General features: G+C 28.9%; 2 protein-coding genes across 6 annotated transcripts in view; one reads left to right on the top strand and one right to left on the bottom strand.

Annotated features, from left to right (window-relative positions):
- Positions 1–7,709, bottom strand: part of LOC129980578 (uncharacterized) — a 105,002-nt gene extending 97,293 nt beyond the window's left edge. The window contains exon 1 of the mRNA XM_056090964.1: positions 7,541–7,709. Within this exon, the coding sequence (XP_055946939.1) occupies positions 7,541–7,571 (31 nt within the window). The 5' untranslated portion in view covers positions 7,572–7,709. The remainder of the gene's footprint in view (positions 1–7,540) is intronic.
- LOC129980553 (trafficking kinesin-binding protein 1-like) overlaps positions 1–25,465 on the top strand; it is a 120,702-nt gene that overhangs the window by 67,318 nt on the left and 27,919 nt on the right. For 3 of the 5 annotated variants that reach the window (XM_056090942.1, XM_056090931.1, XM_056090907.1), the window contains exons 1-2: positions 23,011–23,177; positions 24,488–24,698. In XM_056090942.1, coding sequence (XP_055946917.1) covers positions 24,650–24,698 — 49 coding nt within the window. In that variant the 5' untranslated portion in view covers positions 23,011–23,177; positions 24,488–24,649. Of the gene's footprint in view, positions 1–5,715; positions 5,734–23,010; positions 23,178–24,487; positions 24,699–25,465 lie in introns of those variants that run through there. The other 2 variants (XM_056090924.1, XM_056090916.1) reach the window with 2 other exon arrangements.

Raw genomic sequence — 25,465 nt, 5'->3', positions numbered from 1 at the left:
CCCCTTACACGACGATTCTTCGATGGAATCAGGTCTTGAACCTGAAACCCTACGGTTCACGAGCCGAGAGCTGACCACCGCGGCCTCCCAATTTTCAGTCATCTATACCAAAGCGTTTTTGAATCATCATGTGCACAGACAAACTGAGTGACTGAACGATGTAATCCGAGAAGTAGATTTTTTCGGACTCATGGTGATCTGAAATGTAAAGATTCGTCAAAATCTCGAGCTCGAATTTTTTGACATTTACAATATTATACAAGAGAAAGTATAATATAATACAAGAGAATATAATACAAGAGAAAGTAAAATTGCATAGAATATCCAAAATACCAATCCAATATCCAAAATTAAATTGCATAATATATCCAAAATTACTTTGTATTTGAACAAAGACTTCGGATAATTGCAATTCTCTAATATAAATGGAAGAAATAATATTTATTTTACTGTATTTTTTTATTAATATCTTTAACATCTTCATGTAATTTGATAATAATAAGAATTGTAAGGGTCTTCTTTGAAATCAGATTTTAAAAATGAGTGATTTTTGGACTAAATACAACAAGCGAAGAAGATTTTATGACGTGAATTTATAAATTTGGACCCTTTAGACCGAATTTTTTGATTTAATAATTATTTCACTAATTCAATTTAATCTCGGTTTCAGGTATGAAATAAACCAAAAAGATCTATAAATATAATAAACAAGTGTACTGAGTAAACAAGTGTAAAATGTTTAAGTTGTTCTTCCAGACAGTAAATTGAAAGTGAAAGACTTCTTAATGACATCCGTGATTCAGTTCCGGTTTCTTCACTTCCCGTTATCTTCTTCCGCTCGACAATGGGCCTAAAAAGCATCGTTGGTGGTAGAGATCACTCTAAAAATATCTCATCGAAGGAGAGGCTTTAAATAGAGCCATCCGAAGGTTCACGGAGCACGGAGAAAGTGGATTGTGATGAAATCAGCCAGAACAATAATAACAGAAATGACACCAGTAGAAGATTTAACTGTTAAAACATTCTTTAGTTATGCATCTATTTTCTATTTATTTATTGCTATTTACAGCTACTTTTGTGTTGGAGTTATTTAAACTTAACAGCTCGAAAACAAAACTATTTTGAAAGAAAATCATTGTTCTGCATTTGACATTTTCACTCAAACTATTTTCTCCCGACCGTGAAGTTCACCTAACTAAATTTAGTTAGATTAGATTTGGTTAAGAAACAATGATACTTTCTGAAGAGGAAGTCAAGGAAATTTAAAGAAAGTGATTGGCTAAACATTTTGCAAAATTTTGTAATGTTTTTGTTTGAAAATCGCAGCAGTACATATTTGTTTATTAATTAATATTTATTTATTGATAGTTAATGGGTCTTCTGTTATTTCATTTGTTATCATTTATTTATCATTTTCTTTCATTTTTGTCTTTTTTACCATTTGTAGATAATATGTAACATTTTTTTATATTATCATATATAACATTTTTATATTATTATATGTAAATCTTTTTTATTAAATGGTTCAATTAATTTAAAGATTGATGCATGACTGACCGCTCGTACCTCAAAAATACAAGTTTAGCGAGAATTTCCTATCAAGAAACTATAATTACCAATTTGTTCAGATTGTCTCATTTCAGCAATAGACAACTTTAGATTTCATTTAGAAACGAAATAAACTATTATAGAAACAGCATTTAGTTACGCTGTTTTTTTTTTATGAATTTAGTCTTCCAAAATGGGAGAAAAATTAACTACTGAGAAATTTAAAAAGTGCCTTATTTAATGTCATTAAAAATAACATAAATAAATATTAATTCTAACTTTATATTAAAAAAATAACCCTATAACGTAATCCCTAATAACCAATGGCTGTAGCCTGTTAGGACCATAGAGCTGTTCCCCCTTCTGAAATTATTTTATAAATGTACCCCCCCCCTCCGGTTTCTTTGCCTAATTTTTTATTTATTTATTTTTTTTTTCACCTCGAGAGTTTGCTGTACAAAGGAAACGAAAATTACAAAGAAAAAGAAAGAAAGTGTATCATAATAATTAGAAGATACATTAACTGTATTGTTACGAAATTTCCGGGTTCGTTTGGATAGTGGGAGTTATATGGTGTGGAGAACGCTCAATCAGCAGGCGGCAGTAAAAAATAAAACAACGACATTTATTTACACGCAGACACACAGAACAGCACAAAGACGACAACTATATACAGCACAGAAGACGATTATCTTCAGCCGAGACGTGCAGCAACAACAGCATACACAGCCTCATATAACAGACTCTACTGCAGACAGTAGCGCACAGCTTAGTTCAGCACTAACTTCACTCCGTCGCTGCTCCTCTTATCTCTGGAAGGCCAGTTCTTTAAAGTCGACTCCGACTACTCTCCGACTCCACTGGTTCACGACTCAATTCACGACCACTCCCCGGCAGCTGCAGCTCCTTTTATAGGTCTCAGGAGGCGGGGTTAGGAACCTCTCAATCAATCAGGAACGTTTGAGGCGTAACTCGGTTCCTACTGGACGGATCGGGAAAATTCTCGATGTTTCGGGTATAATCTATTTTGGCGCCAAAGTCGCCAAATCTCCAAATGGTCACCAAGCTCTGGGACCTCCTATGGAACCAACTATGCTGGGAAGCCGCATCACAGATTCGTAACAATATTGATAGGATTTCCGAGGTTGCTCGGAGGCCAGCTGCGGAAACCATCGGAATTTGCTCTCTGCGCAATTCGGAAGGCGAAATTCAAAAACTTCTCTCAATCGGTTTGGCAATGGCTGATCTGCTCGCAATTCAGGTTTTGTTCATGTACTGTTTTTTAATTGTATTCTCTTGTGAACTGTTTTCTGCGGTACTACAATTATTCTGAATTGACGAGCATCAACTAATTACAATCTTTAATGAATTTTAACACCATGTTTGTCCAAATTATATAACTATATAAATAATATCAACATCTGATGGTTATTAATAATACATAATTAAGCTATAACTATGAGAGCTTTATTTTTAAATCAGTAGGAGGGGTCTTCCCAAAACTTTCTCGCATACTTTCTAATAAACCTGTCATGCTTTATATGGCATGGAACTTACATGGCATAGGCGCACTTTAGTTAAGAAATATTAAATTTTGGCGTGAGTTTAGCATTTCTATTGAATTTATTGCTTCATATTTGGCGATTAATCTTTGGTATGCGTTAATAGTATCCTAAAATCGAATTTGTGTTTTAGATATGTTTTCCTCGTCCGATTGAAACAAAAATTTTACACAAAACTGCACTTGTAGTTACAAAATCCCATACCAAATTTGATATATTTAAGTCACTGTAAGTTTACATGTATCTCGAAGTACAGACCGACAGACAGTCAACCCGTAGTTGGATTTTGCTCAAATCGAATTTTATCAATCTAGCTCTCTTCGTTTTGTAATTATCGTGTTAACTTATATGCGGACAGACGGGCTAACTCTGAACAGATTTGATTCAAAATTTGATAGAAATCTGCAAATTTGATGTAAAGACCATATACCAAATTCCAACCTTCTAGTTCAAAACGTTTTTGAGTTATCTTTGTCACAGATAGACAGATGGACATTTTCCAAAAATGCGTTTTTCGAACTCAAGGAGGTCTAAGACGTGGAGATTTTTTCAAAATCTCGTGATTTTGGCGATTACTATACTTTTTTCTATACTACGTATGCGAAAAACATTACTTGTTTTGCTATCATGAAATAAACTAATTTAAAGAAAAGGGAAGCAAGGAAAAAACATCATTTAAATCAAATAAATTAATTTTATTTACTCAAAATTAATGTATTTGATTATTTTATTGATTTATTTTATTTACTTAAAAAACTCAATAGACACATATTTCCCGGCCTACATCATTAAAACTCCAAAATCGTATATCGAATAGTTGATCATATTCAGTTTCTAACACTATATGTTAGTCATTTGATCAAATAATCACGAATCCGATAAAAAAAATTAGGCAAGATCTTAATTTTGTGGAATGATGTAAGACAAAGAGAAAGAATATTTCCTGGTTTCCTTTTTAGCAGACATAAGAAATGACACAAATTCGGACGAATGAGACTGATGGGTTAAAATTTATGATACAAATTTTTAATTCGTTTAACATCTTGCTTCGTAGAAGTATAGGAATGAATAAATTATTAGCTATTGAAGGGTCTAAATCGAGAGATCTTTTTGTCGGAGAATTTTATTACCTTCATAAGAATCTATTATTTATTAACAGAGTCATCTTTAATTTTCTTTTGTTCCCTTGCTTTTTTATTTTACTGGTAGAATAAAAGATCATTTTCATCTACTTGACCGAACGTAGAAGTCAGATTCTGGTTGCTCTTACAAGAACAAGTTAACAATTTCCTTCATTTAATAAGATATCGATTTGAATTTTATTGAATAGTATATTATTAACAGATTATAAAGCTTTTGAGTTAATAGAATTATTCTTATAAAACATCATGTGATTTGAACAAAAATGAAAACTCTCTGCCCTGTTTGGTTTCTACAATTATGAAAAAACTAGCTCTATGCTGAAAAACAAAAGTGTTAAACTGTAACCAGTTGAACTATGAAAGTTTTCAGCAAAAAATTTTCTGTTGTGTGACATTAAATGTTGACCAGCTTTTCATGAAATATCTTTTAGAGAAATATCATTTCAATTGTGTCTTATGCACCACGTTAAATCAAGTTAACTTTCGGTCTTTGGACTGCACCTGATGTGATTCTGTTCTTCTCTCTTCTTGCTGTGAGTATTAAAATATATGAGTTTTTTTTATTACTGTACATTGGTTAAGTCAGATTAAAAAAAACAAAATATTCAAATATAGTCGTTTTAATTTTAAAAGAATGTTGCAATGAGGATAAAACAGAATTTACTGAAGAGTGTATCATTTAATACAATCCTTAAAATATTGACGGACATATTCGTGTTGAAGTTTCTGTGTAAATTCGTGCTTAAATAAGAAAAAGTGATACGTATAAATCAGTATAAAAATGTAACTAATGAATTTGAAAATTATTAAAGTAAAATTTCGTATCCTTTGAAATTTCCTATCAGACATGAGCATTTGAAAAAAAAAACTTTTGAGTCAAATCTACTCAAGTTTAAATATTCAAAAATACAAAAATTATTATTCTAAACAATTTTGTCATATAATATTAATAACAAATTGAAGGGAAATGTGTTTCTGTTATTTTTTTAATCTCCAGATGAGAGTGTCTGTTTTGGAAAGGTGACTTAGGTACGAGCAAAATTTTCTAAGACTAAATATTCTAAAACAACAAAAATTATCATTCTAAACAATGTTGTCATGTAATATGAATAACAAACTGAAGGCAAATATATTTCTGATTTTTACAATCTACAAATGAAAGTATCTGTTTTTAGAAATGTAACTTAAGTACGAGTTAGAACTCAAAGTTCAGACGAGATTTTAATTTTATAGCTGTAATTTTACGATATGTCTATCTTTTTCCTGAACAACTTTAGCTGTCCAATTCGTCTGTTTTCTGCTATTTACAACTTTAACCTTGTGTACCATTCCCTTTTATCTACGTTATCACATCAAAAACTCTAACTAAATGTTTGATAAAATAAAACACAGAGCTGCGCGGCAAATATTTACGTAACTTGATAACAATGACTCTTTTTTTCCGCAGCGTTTGAGATAGATAAAAGTTCTGTCATAAGCAGGTAAGTTTTCATTCATTTTCATTTTTTTCCCTTATAAAAAATTTGTAAATAGGGTCCAAACAACAACAAAAAAATATTTTCTTTCTATTGTAATCATGGAAGTCTTATAAGAGAAAAACAGAGTAAACAACAATATGCTTACTTTTTCTTTTCCTTAATCAACAACATTTCAAGTTGACGATACCTCATAATTACAGAGTGTGTTATTATGCCAAATAAGCCTAAATATGATTTTAAGTATTTAACTTATATGAATAGAATTTAATTTTATAATATCATTTATCGATATTCTAAGAAATGGAAATCTTTTTTTTTAATTATTTAATTTATTGGGACTTTTTTTGTATATCTGATACAAAATATGACAACGCAGTATATCATTCGTCGGTGATTCGATCATTCATAGCTTTTGTTTCTGTCAAATTAGTTGTCATTGACTATACTTCAGTTGACATTGACATTTCTTCAATTGTCACTGACTATACTTGAATTACTACTGGGTATACTTGAGTATATAACTGGCTATAATCATTATGTTCAAAGAATTTTACTATCTGACTTTTGTACACCACGGATCGATTGAAAATAACTATACTTCATAATATGAATTATACTTTACTGTATTACTGACTACGCTGTAACTGTAACTGTCTATAATAATTATGTCCAAAGTATTTAATTACCTTATTTCAGCGCACCATGGATAGAAATAAGATAATTATGATCTCCAAGTTTTGAAAAACTTTTTTTTCTCCCATAAAACAATTTTTTTAAACTTTTGGAAATGTTATTCCTGTGCGTTATATTTATTTGTGATGAGGGAGCACAAATCTATATAATTATAAACGATCGATATTTGTATTCTAAACAATTCATCAATCATTCTTAATGAAATCAATCATTTCGGAGATTTTATCTTTTTTTTCTCATTTTACCGTGACTACACTTTATATAACCTAGCTAAAAATTGTTATTCTGATTTTTATTTTACATTTTTAGCTAAATAATATTTGTATACATTTTTTTCAAATATTTTTATCGGTCAATCATAAATTTTTAAAATCCTGAAAATTACTAATTTAAAAAATATATATATGTTCTTATCGAGAAAAATATGAATAATACATAAACAAAGTTTAATTCATATAACTGTTATGATTTCTGATAAAATATTATCTTTCTTTAATAAAAAAAATTACTTTAAAAATGAAAGAAATATACTTTTTCTTTGCACTTTATGTAACATTTGTATTACAAACATTTTCAGAAAAAAAAATTGCTGTAATAATATTTTCGAAATTCCATGTAAAAAGTAACCCCATAAATAATTCATTCTTTGAAGAGATAAAATAAAAGCTATTTAAATAATTTAAATTCAGCAGCTTTAGAAAAATTCGTATTCTCAAAAAAAGCATGTTATATTAGTGAATGATCTTTACCTGGAATATTGTTAAATAGTGCATTTCATTCAAAAATTCTTATTATTATCGTGATCATTTTTTTCATATATCATAAGATTTTTTTTACCTTGCAATAAAAATTTTAAATACTAATTTCTGTAAACTCTTCTAGGTTAAAAAAGTTGATGACAATTTGCAAATTAAAATAATGATTATTGACTTTATGAAGAATAAAAATTCCTTATCATATTCCTATAACAGAATAATGGAATTATCTTGAAAAATTTCAGCAAAGTATCAATCATCTAATATTACAAAGTACAACAAATGAGTTTGTGCGGAGCATGTATCTATTAAAAAACCAGATAAGCTGGATGTTGTTTCAACAGAAATTTTTTGCTACTTACTGCTTGAAGAGATGCTTCCTCTTTTTTCCATATTTGTTATAATAATGACAGTAAAAATTGTCTTGATTAGTACTCCACATAAATTAAAAGCATTTATTACACACACTTTCGATGAGAATTCAAACTATGCTCTGTTAAATCTACGAAGTTTTGAATTGCTACTGTCCATATCCTGATGTGATAAACAAAGATAATTTCTGTTAAAAACGGATCCTTATCGTTCTTAGGTTGGCTTCGCTGCTGAAGTTTTGTACGTGGAAGGTGTGCAAATAGATAAGACCATAAAAAGGCGAAGGAGCTTTGAATAAATGCACTCTAATTTCCATTTATTGCAGTCAAAGCTTTGCTTCTTTATTCTGAAAATGAAGTCATGTTTTGTAGCAAATATTTGAATTTTTCTCTTAAACCTCAAGCATTGTAAAATACATTAGTCCATTAAACTGCCAATTCTATTAGAAATATTTGACCAAATAAGTTTAATATATACACAAAAAGTTTTGTAACAATGTAATTATATTCAAATTATATTTTGTTTTGAAAATATTTCGATATTTGTGAAAAAAGGGTATCTTTATAAAATGATCAATAAAAAGATTTCAATGAAAAACAAAAGCCTGAGGAAGTAAAAGATAGTTACTATAACCTCTAAATTACATGTTTATGTACGAGGTTTTATTATAGTATAAAAATCAAATCAAAAATATAATGCTGCAAATATGACAATTCTGCTCCGTTCAACTTACATGCGAATTTCAAATTTATTCACTTGCTGTAAAGAAACAAGGCACAGGATACACACTTTCTGTTCCGCACAAAATTGATCGATATGTATATAGAATGAAACTAATCTGCCAATATACATTTTTGGCGCCAAGTAGAGTACGTAAAATTCCAAAGGCGGAATTTGCGTGAGTGGCAAAACATCTCTGGTTTTTGTGGATGAGGGCGTTAAAATAAATCAAAAAGTGTAAAAATGGGACATTCTAGAAGCTGCTGCATTTCCGTAGGCCAAAACGACAATGTAAAATGGGAGTTTCAACAAGACTCCACATCAGTTCACAAATATAAAAAGACAGAAGACTGGTGTAAGGTGCATTTTCCGTACTTGATATCATCTGGAGAATAGGCACCAAACTCGCCGAAGGCCGCGGTGGCCTGGTGGTAAGATCTCGGTTTATGAGCCGTAGGGTTTCAGGTTTGAGACCCGATTCCACCGAAGAACCGTCGTGTAAAGCGGCGGTCCAACGACCTGCCACCTCACGGATTTGGTCATAAATCTGACATCCTACCCACTGGGGGAACACACTCCCCCGTCGCCCGTGGTACGCCTGTAGTACGCCTGTAGCTTCCCGCAAGATGTCGGTAGATGGATAAACATCAAAGAGCCGGAAAATTTGTTTAGGCTATGGGGGGGAAGCAGTCAAAGAAACTGAGGGTTTTGAGCGGTCGAAAGGGGAACGCGTGCCGTCTGAAGATTTCTCTGGTCGTGGGTCCGCTGCCACAGGCGGTGGTGGCACCACGAAGGAAGGGTGACAGTTTTATGACCACATCTGTGAAGATCATCCGGTCGTTGGACCGCGGCTTAAGGCGGTCTGTTGCACGTTAAATCCGTCATGCCAAACGTCCTCCCGCTGGTGTGGTGTGGTGTGAAGAGGGGATGCCAGCTCAGGTGTCGTCTTCGTCATCTGACCGCGGTTCAAAATGACGAGGTCCGTCCCAAAATAGCCCTAGTGTTGCTTTACAACGGGACGTTAATATATAACTAAACCAAACTCGCCGAATCTCGATCTCATGATTACAGTGTATTGTCAGTTTTGGAGTCTAGGGCTTGCACTAAAAGTTTGGACTCTCTAAAGCAATGGCTTCGGCGGGAACGGGATAGATTAAAGGTAGAATACTTGTGGCCCTTTTGCTGAAAATTTCAATGAGCGTTTGCGCCTATGCATCGCTTCAAAAGGCGGCCACTTTGAAAGAAATTGAATTTATTTATTAGTAGAAGTCTACTCTTATTATTATTTATTATATTTTATTAAATTTATTTATTTTTAATCAAATTATATTAAAAATTGTTTGTCTGGGTTTTTCTGCCTCACCCTGTATTTATATTTATTTACAAAAGCAGGCTCATGTCTTGCATTTAGTCTGTTATCCTATTCATAAATTTGAGTGTACTAGCTGCTTAATAACTGAATTGATTTTAACACGATAACCGTGGGATTATGTGACTTCTAACTGAGCTTAGTAGCAGTCCAATATTGGAACCATTGGAAAAAGACATTGTTCATTTTTACTTATGTTTTTATTATATTTATTTACAAAAGGAGGCTCATACATGTCTTACATTTAGCCTGTTATCTTATTCATAAATTTGAGTGTATTAGTTGCTTAATAACGGAATTGATCTTAACATGATAACCGTGGGATTATGTGACTTCTAACTGAGCATTGTAGCCGCCCAATATTGGGACAATTTGAAAAAGAGATTGTAAACACTTGAAAAGATATGACATTACTGGCAATCATTAGTTCAGAAGAATAAAAACAATAATTAATTTGAACAGAGACAAAAAGAAATTTTAAAATATTTTTTTGGATGGTATTCTGTAACATACATTTTTGTTCTTTGTTTTATCAATATATTGCATTGTAAGATTGAAACTTTCTTTCAAGCTGCTTGTGATTAATTTGCTTCCCAAATTTATACCCCTAAAATTGCATTTCTTATAAATATGCTTATAAATATAAGTATGCAAATGATTGACATTGATTTTGAAAAAAATGACAGATTCATATCTTCAGAAATTCTAACGTTTTTCAAAAGACTGCGTATATTTCCTACAGGAAGCATTTCCAAGAAATATTCCTATTTTCCCTTAACTTTATTCAAACAAACAATGAAAATAAAAAATAAAAATGAAAAAAAAAAAAAAAAAAGGTAATTGTTCCGAAGTGTGACCGTGACCTCCAAACAAAAGGGTGAAAATGCTCTCTTATTCTATCTTCTGTCACTGATCGATGAATCTCCATTTATTATTTTTTTTTAACTGAAAAGGCAACAAAGCAAAAAGGAATTTGAGAAAGGAAGGAACACCTGTTCTGCAAGTTTTAAAAAAATCAAGGAATGAAGCAAAATGAAGCAGGAAATCCGCAACAAATGTTTTTAAAAATCATTTTACTATCGTATGAAATTTATCTCCAGATTTTTAGAGTTTATTTATTGATAAAAAAAATTGCTCGATTACTACGATAAATTTATTCTGAGACGGACTGTTTCCATTGTCAAACACCCTTTCTTTTGCCGTGTGCTATTTTAAAGTGATATTGACATCTGGTATCTCTGCCAATACTAAAAGGTGTGTGTGAGAACAAAATAGCCGCTTTCAGGACGAAGTGATGAATCTAAAATCGCCAAATTTGGGCACAAATATATTTTGGCGAGTGGAAATAGGCACTTCGAAAGGACTTTATTTGAAGCTTTAATTAAAAGTTAAATGAAATTTTGACATTTTCCTAGTGTGACTATCTAAAGTACTTCCTTTAGTAACTCCTTAATTCTAAAAAAATTATTTATTCAATGATATCAATTTAGCTGTCGTAAATTTTTGTCAAATTTTAATTAGTTTGTACCATATTGCAAAAACTTTTGATGCATAAACAACATTGAATTTCGTTGTTGTAATGAAGCTTCATTTGCCTTCATTATCCTGAAATTTTCTTCTTTTTCTGATATTAAGATAGGAAGATGAGGCTTAAAAAGAAATTAGAAGAGTTAACTTTTCCGTTTCAAATTAATGTCAAATTTTTCATAATACATGATAAAATTCGAGTTATTTAGTTTAGTAAATTAACGTTTCCTTTTAACGGCAAGCTAGGGCTACTTTGAGACAGATTTCGTAATTTTAAATTGCTATCAGAGGACGAGAACAGCACCGGAGCTTTCGAAACTTCCACAGCAGTTAAAAGGCATTTGATCCCGACAGATTTAACTAGCACGAGACACATTTACACGGCGGTTTTTTGGTGCAATCGAGTCCTGAATCTGGCGTCATCCAGTTTCGAAGATTCCTGGTGGTAAGGAACTTTATCATCAGACCACCAAGGGCAACAGAAAATTTGCAAGTCGGGCAGTGCAATAAACAAAACCATGTAAAGTTTCTAAAATAATACTAGTTAGAGGTTTATCAAACCTTAATTTAGTATTTGATACCAGTTTTTCCAAATAATTTACTTGTTATACATTTATTTAATATCAAGTTTTATCTTGGAAAATCTTCAGTCTTTTTTTCTTCTGATATTGTATATTTAATACGTTATATCTTTAGATCCTTTTTTTTTTATTTTAGCTTTTTGAGAACTCTTAATCATTCTTATTTTTACATTATTTTTTGCTGAGAAAAATGTTATCTCTTTATATTATATCTTTTATGCTTTGTCTTTCTCTTTATGTTATATCTTTAATAAATAACATAAGAATATATTCACAAAACATGCACTTAATATGCTTCGAGTAAAATGAATAATTCTTATATTTTTAAAAAGACATTTTATTCCATGGAAAATATTTTCGATGAAATTTTTGCTCACATTTATTCAGTATACTATATGCTGCATGGTCTGAACAAAAATTTATTGAGAGAATTCACTTTTATGAATAAAAAAAAATTACTTTTATCTTAAATTTAAAATTAAAATTTTCTGATATTTCGAAGTTATTTAATAATTTGTTATTCAGAATAATTCTTAACCTTTAAACTGATGCTAAGAGTCCCACATTTTCGATGATATAAATGGCGTTTTGCCTAAATTAAAAAGAAAACGGCGGCAAATATTATAGTTAAATGAATATGTGACGGTTTGGAATGAGCGAGGATAGAACCTGGGACCTTGTGGTTCTCAGCCGAGTAACATGACCACAATACAAAAGCAATTGACAGTATAGCGTAACTGTTAACTGGCTTATAAGCTTTCACTACAAATACATAATCACAAAGGTTATTAAAGAGCCTGTGAAGTCAAATTATGCTCATGTAACAGACTTCAAATGCGTAATGTCAGTTCGATTTTTAATTGCACTAGGCATCTAATAGGAGTAAAAATGAATAAATAAATAAAATGTGACTTTACAACGAAATGTAATATAATACTTATTTAGATATTAGATAACAGTTGTTGTTACGTTTGCGATGTAATTGTGGCATCACATTTTATGGTCCTATTTAATTTAAAAAAAGTTATTCAAATATATACTGACGGTCATTGTTCAACTGAAATAATTGTAGTCTGCATTTGCGTTTGGCTATCTTCTTTCGATAAAAATTTTCTCTCATTGCATATCGTATTCAACACATTGATTTAATCCGAAAAATATGTAAGGTATGAAATTTAGCATCATTTTCAACATCTAAAAAGAGGAAAAAACCCACTGTAAGAAATTATTTTATATAATTCAAAATAATCATGTAATGATTTGAGTTGAAATAAACCAAGTTTGAAGTATATTAAGTAACAGTATACATTCGAAAATTTGTATATACTTCGTTCTTAAAAATAAATTTCCAAAGTAAAATTAGTTTATTTAATTTGTATTCTGCATCTTAAAGATAAGATAAGTAAATTATTTAAATCCAGAATTTTTTTTCTTTTCTTTTGTCTCTTTTTCATAGTATATCCGGTAGAGACAGGCAAAAGATACATTTGTGCGCGCTAGAGTGAATAGTGGAACTAATTCTTGACGCCTGATCTTAATTAGATCAGAATTAATCCTTATCTAGGCCAAACAGCTATCGACTGTGTGCATCCAACTGTTGTATAAATTTTTCACCTTGTTTAAGTTTTTTTTCCTCTACATTCATCTATATAACATTTCATTTTATTTATTGATTTCGAAAATTCAGTAAACATTGTCACGTACACGATTTAATTTAAACAACTCAACTTAATAATTTCTTGTAAAAACGCAAACGATAATTTAAGGAAACTTTTTCATAACTTCTTTTTTTGTAATAGTTTTAGTTTCATTAAAATTCTTTTCTTACAACTGTGAATGCCATTTTTTCATACAAGCGAATTTCCATGTCAATTTTACGGGTTAAAAATATCTGATGTTCCAACATTTTGGTAATTATAAACGTTTTATTTATAATGTTTTATTGATACTAAATGCTGATGCAACAAACATGATTCAATAATAAAGATAAATTGTCATTTTTTGATATTTTTTTGGGAAAAAAATGTTAATTACTTTTAATAGAATACTTGTAATTGATCTTCGATGCATTTAGATTTTGAAATATATTAAAAAATTTTTAAAGTTTTGCATCTTTTTGGAATGAAAAAATTAATGTGATATTGATCGAATTTCAAAATACTCAAAAAAACTTTATGAAGGGGAAAGTAAAAATATTTAAATAATTCAATCAGAGATTTATTAATGAAAAGGACCTTAATAAATTAATAGAAATGTTATGAATTCTTCAGTTATTCTATAATATAATCAATATAATTGATTTCTGCATTCGATATTAATAAAAAGATATATTTAATGGAAAAATATATTCCAAATAATATTCTATCTTCAGTAAAAGAATTATTTTTTATAAATTTTACATCCCACAACAAAATTGAATCGTTAATTAGATAGACAATGATAATTTTAAGCATGCATTCTTAAAATCGTAAGAATCTATCTATGACCAAAGTTTTTTAAAAAAAATATAATATATGGAGATTTAAGGAAAAATTATGATAGAAATTACTGTTAATAATTTTTTTAAGTTGACAAATTGATATCTACTTTTCTAATACAAAATTCAGAAAACTTTGTATTCTTAATATTCCTTTTACAATGATGTAATTTCACATGACGTACGATCGTATTTACATAACAAATTATATGTAATATTTAACTGTATGTGTCGTACTTGTTACGTCACGTCCGCTTTCGTTCTGCAAGATGCGCAATGGATTCTGAATTGTATTGGTCTGGAGCATTTGAAATGGCGGTGAATTAATATCTTTTTTTAAAAAAGAAAAACAGATAAAATAAAATATAGCAATTGCAAAAAAAAAAAAAAAAAAAAAAAGATGCAAATAAATTTTAACCGCATGCCTTTAGTATATATATTTTGAAGACATTTAAAATATATTTATTTTTTATTGTTATATAATTAAAAGACAATTTTTATGTGGAGTTTTATAAAGCTTTCAAAAGTATTTTTGCTTTTATAATAAAATAAGTTAATCAAAAATTTAATAAGAAAAGAATTAATGTAAAATAGGTTGAAATTAATAAAAATCATCTGAATTGCTGAATTTTAAGAAATATTATCAGGCTAAGTAGTGAAGTGAATCTGAAAAGATTGCAAAGTCTTTGGTAGATAAACAAAAGAAAAAAAATGTTAAGAAAAATCTGCGACATATTACAAAACTTAAATTATTAAATCAGTTTAATTTAATTAATTATTTTAATTGTTAAATAAAATTACCATCTTTGGAAATGGAATATTTTCTTATGCAATTTTTATTTGTTTTCAGATTTTTCTTTCATCACTTCATTACGTTCTGTAACATTTTGTTTTATTTGAATTGTTTTATTTTGAATTGATTACAAGCTGCTTATAAGCCAAATTATTTGACTTGTTTAAGGAACATAAATAAAAAAAAACAGATAACATTCTAAAAAGCCGAATTGTAAGCTTCTATGCAATAAATTAAGATATTTTTGTATGAAATCGTATTTTGGATACAAATTATTAAGTAAAGAAATAAAAATAAATTTTAAAAAACGATATTAATTGAAGTATTTGTTGGTTATCAATTAACTTAAATTAAAAATTATGCGGATTTCTCATGCCATAGATTAATAGCTACTATATTGATAGCTACTTAGCATATTTGTTCACAGAATGTAAATTGTAGAATTACGAAATATTCTGATTCGTCCAGTTGTAGATTTCCAAAAGTAGTCCCTTACAAGCGAAATTAACTTTCTTTGAAATAAATTTAAAAACTCGACATTAATTGAAATATTTATTGACAATTAATCAATACAAACTAAAAATTATGTGGATTTCTCATGCCATAGATTCGGAGCTACTTACCATATTTGCACTGCATATTTGTTCACATAATGTAAATTGTGGAATAATCTATGGCTCATCTAGTTATAGATTTCTAAAAATAGTCCCTTACAAGCAAAATTAAAGTTCTTTTAACACTTCGTAAGGAATAAATATTTTATAACTTTCTTGATAGTCTGAAATGCAATAGCAAACAGATGTATCAATTCCTGGCAAAGACCTATTAATAGAAAATTAATGAATCAATGCAAATGAAAGAAAAATAAATTAATTTTCACCGCTATGAAAAATTTATAGCAATTGCATTAATTTAGAAGTGCCTGATTGTATAATTTTTTTTTTCTTTTCAGTTGTGTAAGCCCACAACTCAATAATTTTTGCTTAATTTTTTACCCACAGCTATTGATTTTTGCACTATATCTGTACGAAGAAAAAACCATTCAAAAACCTACATGAGATAAATAATCGCTTTTGAGTTTTTATTGTTAGAATAAACAAAGAATTATAAAATAAAGTTTGGTGATTTTCTTTTTGGTGATAAATTTGGTGAATTTAAGGAATGATGAATATAAACAAAATATTTATCAGAATTTCTCTTAGAGTTTATTTTGATATTTTTATTTGTTATCATTCTAAATATGCGTGGGAGGGAATTTTTCCCCCTCCTACTTTTGATATTTGGTTTGATTCACTTATACATAATGAATAACTAATTCAAGTTAATGTTTTATAAAAAAAAAAAAAAAAATGTTGATGCTCCGCTTAAAATCGGACGAACTAATGTCCACAGGATGAAAAAAAAAAAATAATTCTGCACAGCATAAAATCTGACAGAATAGTTTTGATTAATCAAATCTAGTGCATAGATTTGAAAACATCAACCTTCAAAAATAGCTACATAATAAGGTAGTTTTGATTATTGAAATTTGCCTGTAAAACATATGCTTTTTTTTGTAAAAGAAGTGTTAATGATTTGTAATAATGATTTGATTTAAATAGTTTTCCAAGTACAAAAGTTAATCTCCAATTTTTATGAAATAATGACCATTGTCGCTAACAAGAGAAAAAAGATGACAAAAACAAAATCAAAACGTTCTTGTGAAATCGATTTTCTCTTATAAAATCGGTTTCATAAGAATGTTAGAAAATGCAGCAACCCTGAATAAGAGCTGCTGTCCACATTCATGTTACAGAAAAGATACAAGTGTTTTGCACTTTTCTGGGTGATAAATTAGATAAAACAAATAAAATTTATTTCTTAAATATTACTTGATTGCAATCTAAACGATGCATAAACTTTAATACTTATATATGACTCTTGGCCCTAATTGGCTCTAAAACAAGAGAAGCTCCCTTGGCTTAAAATCGCTGACTTCGTCGAGCTTGTCCATGGCAAGTGCCAACAACAGCAACAACTTATGTATGAACATTCAGAGGTGCTTGTTTGAAAAAGAGAGGAATGCCACTTCTTGTACATAATAACTGTGCTTAATTAGTATATTTAATTATTTATTCATTATTAAAATTTAAATTTCTATATTAAGATAATTCCTTATTTTTTTCTTACGTTTATAATGGATTTTCTCTATATATATCTATATTTTCATAATTTATTCGCAAAAAATTCATTTTCAATGAAAATTATTGCTATGCATTTCTTATTCAAGAATATATCAAATTCAATTCTTTCTTAAAAATGGTCATAATACTTCAAATATAAGCATTTTATTAAAGTTCCGACGAAATTTAAAATGTGTTAAATTTTCCATTGACATTTTTGGCACCATTGTTTGAGCTTTCTGGTTAATTTCATCTAAAGAAACGTCAACATTTTCTGCTTTTATAAAACATGAAAATGGGAAAGGAAAATAATACGTTCCATATTCCATTTATATCAAGTTTTCTTTCAATGCAAAATCTATCTACTGGATAATCTATCTAAAGTAATAATAAAAATAAATATGTGCGTGCTTGCATGTGTGTGTGTGTGTGTGTGTGTGTGTGTGTGTGTGTGTGTGTGTGTGTGTGTGTGTGTGTGTGTTTGTGTGTGTGTATTTGCACTATACATGCAAGACCATTTGACCTACAGCTACCAAATTTAGCACATGCATACCTTGGAGGGTGTAAATGCACAGTTCGGTGCGATATTTTTGAAATTTAATTAGAACTGTAATTAATAAAAAATTAATATGAATTTTGATGCTTTTCCGCAATAATTTCCGAAAATATTATTGTATAAAAATAAATTTAACACCGTTTCAAATTTAAACAATTATCTTTTTCATGATACCAACTGAATTGTCGTGTGAATTTTCCTTGGTTATTTTTTTTTTATTTTTTTATTTCGGAACAGATAAAAATTGCTGAAGGTACAATACTGTGAAATTTAGAAGATAGATAACCTGACATTTACGATTTTAATAGTACTATGATGTCGTGGGTTTGAACTCCGTTAGAAAAGTTCACGTACACAATAAACAAAGCGTATTAAAGTAATGTCTGATAATGTCTAGGATTTATAGACATGAAGTTATAACTACACTATTTAAAGAAAATTAAATATAACCAGTGTTCTCAACGAACCAGTTGATCGCCAAAGTTTAAAATAAAAAGAAAGATCAAATCTATTGTGACTAAAACTGAGTGAGTTATGAATATTTGTATATTATTATCTAATAAAAATTCGCGATTTTATTTTATTCTATCAACCGTTCTCAAAGAAGATACGCCATTCAACGACTAAAATTTATTCAAGGCTGATTGATCTATGATTAGGAGAATTTTGATTTTTCTAAAATTGTTCTATTCAAAACTTCATAATTCGGTCAAATTTGATCGCAAAATATAAACGGGATTTTTTTTAAAGTTATAGTGTCAAGAATATTTCACAGAATATCATTTCTCAGGACCATAGGACTGTATAAAATTTAGACTTCATCTTTTTTTTTGAAGTGCATTTATTGACGAAGCGAAATAAAATATCATTATTTACCTCGTTTAAATCCTTTTGAAAGTAAAACTAAAAACTGAAGCTGAATCAGAGAAATTTTTATTGAATAATTTTTGAGACATTGGAGAATTCTGAAAGTTATTTTTTAGTGTATATAAGATATAGCTTATATAAGATTTCAATGTCGAACTATCCTCTTTTCTTCACTCATATTTTTGGAAAAACAGGCTTGGTTTCAGCAAAGATAATTTTTTTATATTAATGAGTTTAATTACTTCCCTTTTAATTTAAATTTCAAATTTTACGAGACAGAAAAATAAAGATAAATAGTGCAATGATACATAGTTGATAAAACGGCGTAAGATTTCTATAATAGTATGAGTTATGTATCAAGCTTTGAAGTCTAAAATTATTTTGCTAAAACATGCTCTTAAGAGATCAAGTCATATGAAATATGTAACTGAAAATATTAATGATCATTTATCTCCGTGAAACAAATTGCCAAAGGCGGCTATTATCAATTATGTTTAAAAGCAATTATTTTTTAACTTAACTGACTGTTTTTCTTCGTATTCTAATACTTTTTTATATTAGGAATTATGGAATCTATGAGCTGCACTGTATAATACTAATAATTTTTCAATATAGTCAGAATTCTGTGCAACATTATTACCCAGTAACGAATAATATTTTTTTAAAAAATCTTTTTTTTTACGCTATTTTACTACTGTAAAACAATATTATATAATTCGGCTTTTCTTCTTCGAATTTACTTGATTTAAAATGTAGTGTGGTACATGAATCATTAACCCAATACCTAAGTATCGCTCTATATTGCATAAAATTAAAATAATTGGAAAAACAACTTTGTACAATATTGTTTGACAATATAGAAATAGTGAAAAATATAAGACTTTTGTTACGTTGAGCTTCGATATTATGTAATATAGTTCCCAACATTTTATAATGTAGTTTCCTGGAAACGGACAAATTTGTTCTCAATATTATGGTGCAATCCCAAAATTCATCCTATATATTAGAATGTAAAAAAAAAAATAATAATTACGCCTTTTGCATTATTTATTGATTGTTTTTAATTTGATATTTGCTATGCTTTTTTTTGCACTTATTTTGTGACTCCAACATGGGATCTTTTGGAAAGCTAAAGGTGCCCTATCCTCTGAATTAACTACTCAGGTCCACTAATATATAGAACTGTTTAACATTTAGAGAAAGTTCTTAACTACAAGGTGTCTCACAAGATATGCAGCGTCTAATATTTACAGATTCGAATAACAAAGAGGAACTATAAGAAATGAATGAAATTCGAATTTCTAGAATGCATCGAATATCTCGCAAAAATACAACTAGGTATTGTATTAGCTTAAAATTGTTCGTATATATGTAATATATATAATATGTCTCTAAAATGATATATTTTTTAAAAAAATTTTTAGTTTGCTAATCAGAGGAAAACTCAAAAACCTCTATTTATCTTTAAAAAAAAATCTAATTTAGAATTAAGCTAAAAATATTCATAATAAATTTAAATTTTTCGTCTTTGAATTTAGGTTGCGGGGAAGAAAAGAAAAGAAAAGAAGGAGAAAAAAACTCGTCTCCCGATTAAACATGAATAAAACCAAAAAGTTCATATTATTTATTTTCATTCCTTCAAAAGTAAAAGACAGTAAAAATAGTAAATAGTATTCTTTGGTAAAAAATCGGAATTTGGAATTGGAATAAAGTAAACAAACAACAAGAAAAAAAAGAGAAGAAGTAAAAAACAGGAAACATTTTATTAAAATTAAAAGTACATAATGTGGAATTTTTTAACAATAAAAAGAAGTTTCGTAATGTAAAAGGATAAGAATACAATAAAGGACCATTAATAACACCTTTTTACCATTTATTACTGATAAAATAAATGTAATTCTTTAATACATAATGCCGTAAAATAGCGGAAAATTTCAGAATCTGTAGTATCAAAGCGACGTAGTGTACAGAAGGCCTTCTGCACATCGTGTTGCATGCTTTCTATCGTGCCAAACAAATCATACCTAGAATATGCAGCCGCATTTCTGGTTCTGACTGGTCAACTGGAAAATATCCATTCATCTAATCAGTAGATTCCATGTTCGAATCGGGCCACGGTGGCATGGCCATAAGGTCTCGCCTAAGGAACCGGAGGTTTTCAGGTTCGAGACCCGATTCCACTGAACAATAATCGTGTAAGCGGGTCTAGTGTATGTTAAATCCGTCCGGGCCAACCGTCCTCCGGCTGGTGGAAAGAGGGGGTGCCAGCTCAGGTGTAGTCCTCGTCGTCTAACAGCAGTTCAAAATTATGAAGTGTGTCCCAAAATAGCCCTAGTGTGGCTTTAGAAAAACGGAACGTTAAAATAATTAAACTATACCCATATTTGAAATCTGGAGATCAGTAAAAAACGGTAATATCGCAAATGTTGTTTAAAAAAGTAATTGAAAGTTGATGCGCTAAATTATTAATTTCTCGTGTATAGAATATACGAATGAAAAAATACATAGTCAAAAAATTCGAAACCAAGGTCTTGACGAATATCCACAGTTTTTTTCCCCTTAATCCAAAAAGCACATTTTTAGAATTCTCTCTGTTTGAATGAAATGTATGAAAAATGCATACAAATTAGATAGATGAAATTTGGCATCCAATCTTAACATGGATTTTGTACATTTCTGTGAAGTTTTCAGTGAAATCCATTCAAAGACTGTTTGATTGTCCACGTACAAATGAATACTATATAAACATGATGTAGAGAGGGAGCGAAATGGATGAACTTTGCGCCATAGATTTAGCATTTAAAATGTGCCGGCGTCCTGGCATAGGGGTAGCGTGATCTGGGTGCCCTGGGTTCGAGTATCGGCTCGGGCATGGTTGTTCTTCATCGGTTCTATCTGTGAGACGTGTGAATGTGCCCCCCCCGTAAAAAAGGGATTCTGCAAACGAATGTGATGCGTGAGTAACTTGTAGCTAAGACGTACTCTTGGCCCCAGTTGGCGCTCTTAAAAATAAGAGACGCTCACTTAGCTTAAAATCGCTGACTTCGTCTGTGAGCTTGTCCATGGCAAGTGTCATTAGAAACAAACAACAAGCATTTAAAATGTAAATCCGTACGGAACTTGGAACCAAATGCACCAAAAAAAAAGTTATCCATATGTTGGTTTATACTTTCACATGTACTTAAAAGGGATAATTTAAAAGTGTGATGAATAACTAAAATTTGAGATGTAATTTTTGTGAACAACACTTGTATTTCTTGTCACAATTTGATTTCAATCAGACGAAAAAAAGGTGTCTAAAATATATATTTGATTTACTACGATGCTAAAAACTCTAACAAGTAGGACTCCGAAAATAATTTTATGCAAAGGAAGGTTAAGGGATTAAAATCTTTATTGGGAGTATACGAGAAGTAAGTTTCGGTAATACCACTCCAGAATATTTTTTTTTTTAATGCGAGATAGATTGATAGCAGGATTTAGTTTTTGAAATATTTATAACTTTGGAAGGTAATTTATTAAATACCGATAAATTACATTGTACTATTTCGAGAATTTACATTGTACAATATTGTAACCCAATACTGATCAATAAACTATAAGTCTTATATATTACACTGCTGTAATATTTTTAAACAATATTGTTCAAAATTGTTCTGCCCAAATTTTGTATTATTATGGTATATAATGAATTGGGGATCTTCATTAGAAATATCCCAAATCTCAGTATTCATTAATATTTATTTAGTTACATTCAGTCTACAGTCACTCATCTTTGAGAAGGGTAGAAGAAAGAGAATTCATCAATAATCTCAGCAAACATTTTGACATATAACTTTAATGATATTATATGTGCTTCGATTATATACGATGACATCAAATCCGTCTTAAGGCACAGAAATTAAAATATAAAATATTTTTTCATAACTTAACTTCTTGTTATTTTCAAATATTAATGCCATTTCTAACAGATCTGATTTTTAAACATGATGTAAATCATCGTGGCTACTGTTGATATAAAACGATTTAATTTTTTAGCAAAATAAAGGAAACTTTCATACTTTTTTATCCGTTTTGCAAAAATTGTTTTGTGAATAAAGAAGATTTGCTTGAGAGGGATAAGAGGAAATATTTTAGTTATAGACTGCGTAAATTTTCTTACAACGAAACTAAAATCCTATAAGTTAAAGATTATTTTAACTATTAATCGATGTTTTATGTATAATTCAATGTTTCAAAGAAAAATCAGCATATAAACTGACAAAAACTAGTAATTTTTCTTTCCTATTATTATCTTCAACTTTTATTATCGAACAGCTGATTAATGTTTGTAAATATTTACTTCTGAAACTTGAAAATTTCTGAATGAGGATGGCAACAATTCTGAAGTTTACCCTTTTGCGGACGAAATGAGTACCTATCAGCACAGCGGGAAAAGTGCACTGGGTTTGTCCTCCAAATTCCGATTGTATTTAATTGGCAAATCAAATTTCGAACTCTAAATTAAACATTTTTCAATTTAATTAAATTTCATTTAAATTGACAACTCTTCTTAATGCATGAGGAAATCATTTGCGTAAGTTAGTCGGGTTGTGTGTCTTATAAAAACAAGGATATATTTTGTATACACGATGAATAATCTATTACTTTATTTAGTGCAATCTAGTATAAATTTAAATTTTATTAAATACTAGCGTAATTTTTAATAAAAATATGTTATTTATATTTAATTTATTAGTTTTAATGTGACGTTTATTAATATTAGTTCGCAGTTCATAACTTGCATGTGTTATGACAATTCATAAAGAATATTTTATATTATTCGATGTTTTTACGACATTTATACTGAGATGCAGTTATTTTTTACTTTAATTTGTTTTCTGTTTATTCTATAATTTCTAGCATTGCATTTATTTATTTATTTTTTGATACTTCGTAAATTACGTTTTTTAAGTCAAAACTGGATATTGCTTATTTTTTTTATTTCGGTATAACCAAATATAATTTTAAATGTTTTTCTGTGGATAAAACATTTTGTTATTTATTTCAGAAAAGTTTCTTGTTTATTATTATCTTAATCTCTTTGGGAGGGGCAAAATACAATGATATATTATGTAGAAAGAAATTTAAAATAAATTAAAATGAAATACTTTTAAATCTGTTTATGATTATTTATTTGCTATTGTACTTACTCATAATTAAAAAGAAAGGAAGAATATTTAAATTGTGTTATAATTAATTAGTGCATGAGTATCATTTGCATAGCGTGTTTGTTATGATGAATTACATAATTATATTAATTAAAATATATTAACAGTATAGTAAACTAAAATAACTTGTTTTATCTTACATCTACTAAATATTTATAATGTTTAAACTGGGTTTATTTTTCTTAAATGTGATATTATATTGTAGAGAATCAATAATATAATTTAAAAGTTTAAATTTTATAATTTATCTTTTTTGAAATAAATTATTATAAAATTAAAAATAAAATGTTTTATATATTTACTGGTAATTTTTGCACATGATCATATAAATGCTTCTAATATAATTTGTTAATAGTGCTAATGAAATTATTGTAATTTCTTATATTTGTAGCATTATCTTTAAGACTTTGTTTTTCTATAATTTTATAAAAATAATAGTAATTACTTTTATTTTTTTTTTTTGTCTTTTTTTTCTATTTATATTAAATAAAAAAAATATTATTTACAAAAAAACTAATATAAATAATGCAACTTTTGTGTTATGTAAATATTTTAGAAAGTGTCTTTAAAACTTTAAATTTATTTTCATATATTTTTTTATGGAATTAAGATACTATCTTAAACCCTAAAAATTCACTTCTCAAAATAGGTGATTTCAAATATTTTTAACTTACAGTATTCATATGCTAGTTTATAATGGCATTGGGTTAAAGCAGTGAATGTGTCAGAGCAACTTTCTTGAGGCCCCAAACTGGAACCCCATGAGGAAGCGTCATCCTTTCCAAGTTCGGAAACCGACAAGACGCTTTCGGATAATAAATGTAGCGTTCAAGATGAGATGACCGAACAACCAATAACTCAGTTTAGTAATTCATCTACACTTACAGGTATATACATTCACATTGCGAATTCTTGATATATTTAGTTAACTTTAAATTATAATTCAATAATTTTCTATGATGTATAATTAATATATTTTTTAGTTTTATGAAATGCAAGACTGTTATAAGATAGATTTTTTTTTATTATGTTAAACTTTAAAAAACAAATATTTATATTATTCAGGCTTAAAAAATTTTTTTTTCCTTAGATAATTAAAATGCTTTGTTTTCCTAATTGGGTTTTTATGGGAATATGTTGAGATGGGGGAGATGCATTGGAATTTTATTTATATCTGTTTGTGTATCTAATCTAATCTTTTGAGAAAAATTCTTCTAATAATACTTAATTTCCTTTAATTAATATTTAGCTGAAAAATAATGAACTTGCACTGAAAGAAATTAATCAAAATTCACAAACTACTACATATTTGGACATTTCGCCCCATTGCTTCTGTTTCAATCTTTGACAAGACTGATTGTTGTTATATTACATCATAATGGCAGATTAATCTAATTATCTAGAAAAATTCTTAAAGCAACTTTTATCTACATTTTTAAAAGTAACATTCAATGCTTTCCCTAATACTTAATTCTCTCCCATCAAGAATGCAAATTCTGGTACATGTTCAGTTAAATTACTAATAAGACTGCCCATTAATTTTGAGCGACTATCTTTTTATCTCTGTTTGTTTCGTTAATTTTTCTTGCACTTTGATGTTAGGTCTTTAAGAGTACGAAGAAAACCTTTATTTGTGTTTCATTTTTTTCTGATG

The sequence above is a fragment of the Argiope bruennichi genome, chromosome 1 (assembly GCF_947563725.1).
Source record: "Argiope bruennichi chromosome 1, qqArgBrue1.1, whole genome shotgun sequence".
Taxonomy (NCBI): Eukaryota; Metazoa; Arthropoda; class Arachnida; order Araneae; family Araneidae; genus Argiope; species Argiope bruennichi.
This window is presented reverse-complemented; position numbering and strand designations above follow the sequence as displayed.